This window comes from Octopus bimaculoides, chromosome 12 (assembly GCF_001194135.2).
Source record: "Octopus bimaculoides isolate UCB-OBI-ISO-001 chromosome 12, ASM119413v2, whole genome shotgun sequence".
Classification (NCBI taxonomy): Eukaryota; Metazoa; Mollusca; class Cephalopoda; order Octopoda; family Octopodidae; genus Octopus; species Octopus bimaculoides.
In genome coordinates this window covers 63759002-63764001 of record NC_068992.1, presented here as the reverse complement: position 1 = coordinate 63764001, position 5000 = coordinate 63759002, and the positions used below count along the sequence as shown (strand labels likewise).

The window sequence follows — 5000 nt, the reverse complement described above, 5'->3', positions numbered from 1 at the left end:
ACTGACCTGTAATCGTCATACTTGCAACCTCTGTGGCCTTCTTTGCAAATCGTTGGCGGGACTTAAATGTCACATTCGACATAAGTATTTTGACCGGCAGAGAAAGGATTAGCTGTCGGAGTCCCGTATATATATATATATATATATATGATGGACTCTCCCGTCGGTTTCAACGTACGGGACTCCGACAGCTAATCCTTTCACACACACACACACAAACATACACACACATATAGACAATATTTCATTTATTTTATTGTTTGGGCACTATCTAATATGTATCGAAATCGTTTGCAGATTGTTTCAATATGTATTTATACTGTTTGTGAATCCTCTCATTCCACATTGCTTTTGTTTGGACGTTCTTTTTTGAAAATTGTCTCATAAACAGGATTACGATATTGCAAGATTACCAAATTGCTAGATTGCTAGATTACCAGATTTAGATATTATAAGATTATCAGACAACCACATTACTAAACTGCCAGACTGCCGGACTAACAATGCCACGCCTAATATCAGCTCGGTCTGACGTCACAGATTCAGAAATGGAGAAAGAAACTCTAAGAGAATTCAAAGAACTCAAAGAACAATATTATTTAATGGAAAATGATCGAAATGACTCTACTGAGAAAACTCAGAAAATTCTTCGAAAGTACAGGTAAGAAAATCTCTCTATACCTTCCCCTTATAATCACAATGTATTAAAAATATATATGTATATTTACTGATATTTAGCAGAAGCAACGGAGTGAGTCAAAGGCCTATAGTTTCGTGCGTTAGCACTTATCAGACTTGTTGCTCCTGGTTACTTCTGTTGCTTCTGGTTACAAGACCTGTGATTGTATGGCACTATATTTTCTATATATTGCAAGCGAGATCAGACTAACGCCATGACTGGCAAACGAGTGTCCACCGCTGAAGTGATCCAATAAGATCGAAATCACGTGATCTGGTGGTCGCAGGAGTTCTTTCCCCCTTGCAATGAACATCGAGTGCGAAAGCGCACTGAATAACCAGGTAGAGGAGATATCTTCCTCGGGTTAAAATAGCAGTATCGTGGGTTGTAAGAGAACACACACGTTAAAATGAAGATAATCAGTACTCCATATATTCATATTTTGAGTTTTACTTTTCCTGTTTGCATCACCAAACCGATATGTATATTTATATATGTGGCGCAGGCGTAGCTATTACTGCAACTCATTTACAGCTGATTGGACGGAGCAACATGAAGGGAAGTAAATATTTTGCTCAGAAAAAAAAAAAAAAACCGTGACACACTGCCCTGCCCAGGAATTGAAATCACAATCTTATGATTGTGAGTGCAATCACTATGCCACACGGTTAGGCACAGGCGCTTACAAAACTTCGCCTGTAACTGATTCCCAACAGATGGAGTGGAATTTTGTCACTGAGCAAGCTGCAATGATTGGCCAAAATTGTTTTTGATATTTCGTGATTATTAAGAAACAAGAAAAGAGAATTTAAGAGTTTACGAGTTTCATTGACTGTTTCAAGATTTAAATGTAAAAATCTCAATATATTTCCCATCAAGATATGAAATTTCTATATTGGAAACGGAGAGGAATGAACTAAACAAAGAACTATCTCTTGCTGAATGTGAAAGAAACCAACGAATGGACTCGAAGAATGCTGCGATATTGAAGAATTTATCTAAAACAAAAGGTAAAGAGTAGTTATTTAAATAATCTTAGTTTGGTCGGTAACAGAGCGCAATAGAATATGATAAAGTACTGTTCATTTGCAGGGCTGTTTTAGTAATTTATTGTCTTCACTGGGAGAAGCAATATATTGGGCCTCCTAAATACCACTTCATTGGTGGGTTACCGTCAGGCCCCCGGGATCCGAACGATTTCTGGGTAAGTGCTGTATGCAACCGGTCTTTAAGATGGCACTGTTTATATTTGTGTCAAACAGTGCTATGGCTACAGTTCCGTACTGGCCTCGAAAATAAAATAAAGAAAGGAGGTTATTGAACCGATTGGCAATGTCACTCACCCACTCACCCACACACTCACTCGCTCACTCACTCACTCACTCACTCACTCACTCACTCACTCACCCACTCACTCACCTACTCACTCACCCACTCGTTCTCTCCTTTCTTCACTCGCTTTCGCACTCGTTCACTTATTCCTCCTCTTCCTCACACACTCATTTATATACGCAATCTTGGACACCCATTCACATACATTTTCACTTACTCATTCACTCAATCATTTACATACACACGCACCCGCCCGTTCACTCGATCACATGCGCAGATACACACACACACACACACACACACACACACACACACACACACACACACACACACACACACACACACACACACACGGATTCGCTTACTTCTTCTCCCCTCTCACATTTTCACTCTCCTCTTCTTTTCCATCCTCTTCCGCCCACTCATTCACTCACTCACCAACGTACTAAAACCACAGATTTAAGTCAGAGAGAGAGAGAGAGAGAGAGAGAGAGAGAGGGGGAGAGAGAGAGATAGAGAGAGGAGAGAGAGAAGATAGATAGATAGATAGATAGATTAGATAGATAGATAGAGTCTCTATGTAATCGTTGAACATGTTAGAAAAGACAGATTATCTTAATTTGCCACAAATACTCTCCTAATGTACCTTTTTTGTGGTTCATCTCTCCTATAGATACTGTTTACGAATCCTTCCTTTATTGATATCTCCCATAAGGTTCACTCTTGGTTTATCTTTCCCTTGAACCATCTCTTCTATAGTTGCCTTCATTAGTCTGTCTCTCCTATGTTCATTTCCTGTCTTTGTCTTTCTCCCGAACACCCTAATTGCTCTGTCGTTCACATGACTACCTTCTTATTGGATCTTTCTCTTCCATGGTGTTTTCTCGTGCTTCCTTCCTCGGGTTGTCTTTCCTGTAAGTACCTTCTTTGGTCTTTTTTTCTATCATGGTTGCTCTCTTTAGTTTATTTCTCCCACAGCATCTTCCAGTGTCGATCTTTCCCATGGTTCATTCCTTGGGTTACCGTTACTATGAGTAGCTTCCGCGGTCTATCTCTCCCATGCTTGCCTTCTTTAGTCTATCTCTCTCATACTAACTTCCCGTGTCTGCCTCCCTATCTGTTATTTTCTTCGTCTGTCTCCAATGAGTAACTCATTCGTCTAGTTTTCCTATAGATTCCTTTCTAGGCTTAGCTCTTTAATGGTATCTTCAAGCGTTTAACTTTCCTTATGGTCCCTTCCTTAGGATATCTTTCACGAATATCTTTCTTGGTCTCTGCCTGTCTGCCTGTCTTCCTGTCTTCCTGTCTTCCTGTCTTCCTGTCTTCCTGTCTGCCTGTCTGCCTCTGTCTCTGTCTCTCTCTGTATCCCTATCTCTCTGTCTCTCTCTGTCTCTGTCTCTCTTTCTGTCTCTGTCTCTCTCTTCTTTGAATACTTACTTTGTTCTATCTTTCTTTTGGCTATTTCCTTCAGTCTGTCTATCTGCCCCACGTCTGCCTTCCTAAATCACTTTCTCATATCTCCTTCCTTGGTCTATGTCTTCCACGCTATCCCATTTCTTCTATGGCTATATTATCATGGATTATCTCTTTCCGATAATATTTTTAGATATTCTGTTGTGTCTGGGGAGAATCATTTTCTTATTGTGCCTTAAAATTTAACAAACTCACCGGTAAAATTTCAACTTATTTCTTATTTTTATTTTCCTAAACCGGTGAGTGTGTTAAATTTTAAGGCACAATAAGAAAATGACTCTCCCCAGACACAACAGAATATGCTTCAACACACGAAATCACAAAAAATTTTGCAAACCAAATCCTAAAACGAAATTTTTAGATATATTATCATGGACTACTTATAAATAACATCTATGAATATATCAATGTGTATTTTCTCTGATAGATTAATTCAGAAGCTATACTTTTGTGTGTTTTTCTGTTACAGATAATATCGATGTAGATATCCAGAAAGATAGGGAGATAATCAACCACTTGGATCAGCAGTTAACAGACTGGATGAGGAAGCAAAAGGAATGGAATCAGATTTATGGTAGCTTTGGTAAGAACTTAAAATATAGCATTGCCGTGGAGAAAACCATCAGAGTAATGGAGAATCGTCTGGATCATGTAAGTGAATGCAGTTAATTTACTAGTAATATTGTTTTTTAACTGAATACCAGGAAAGACAGAGTTGTACTCTATTCGAAAAGACACATTATATCACTGGTATACATTTTATCGTTCCAGAGTAAATTTGACTGTACGCAGAGGTTTTTACCCAAAAACAAAACATGCCACATTTAATGACATTAGCAGTTGGCACATTATTTATTGTTAAAGGCAATACATACATACATACATACATACATACATATATATATAATAATGGTATTTTTATTTAAGCTTAAAACTTATGGCGATCATATATAATAGATATACAATACAAAAGCACCCTGCAGTCTGCGTTAGTCAGTAAAATAAATATAAAATTTTAGAATGTATTCTTTCTCTGCGGTTTGACACTGGTTTACAGCTCGGTAGTTGTGGACCCCAGATGTAAACGACTCCCTAATTATTGACATTGAATAATTTTTTGTATTACAGACGTGTAAAAAATTCAATCATTATTTGACTGAAAACCGCCACCTGCGCCAAAAAATCGATTCTTTGAAAGCCGAAAAGGAGAAATTTGATGTGATCCATCAAAAACTTGAGAAAGAGTACCACCATATTCGTCAGAATATTATTCATCTTGTAGAGAAATCAACACAAGCCTACAGTTACAGGTAAAGTGATTCTATTGGGTAGATGATTTTTATCTTTTACTTTTTTTAATCATTGGATTGCAGCCATGCTAGGGCACACTACCTTGAAGGGTTTAGTAGACATAATCTCTTTCCTTTCCCGAGCGTCTAGTAACACAATCCGTATCACGTCCTCAAGTTGTTGTTTTTTGTTTTTGTTTTTTGTCTTTTTCCTTTTTTTGAACTTA

General features: G+C 38.0%; 1 protein-coding gene across 1 annotated transcript in view; it reads left to right on the top strand.

Annotated features, from left to right (window-relative positions):
* The window catches only part of LOC106881024 (coiled-coil domain-containing protein 63), a 20894-nt gene that overhangs the window by 4980 nt on the left and 10914 nt on the right, over positions 1-5000 (top strand). Inside the window, exons 2-5 of the mRNA XM_014931209.2 lie at positions 392-661; positions 1559-1689; positions 3954-4135; positions 4613-4794. Of these exons, the coding sequence (XP_014786695.1) occupies positions 504-661; positions 1559-1689; positions 3954-4135; positions 4613-4794 (653 nt within the window). The 5' untranslated portion in view covers positions 392-503. The remainder of the gene's footprint in view (positions 1-391; positions 662-1558; positions 1690-3953; positions 4136-4612; positions 4795-5000) is intronic.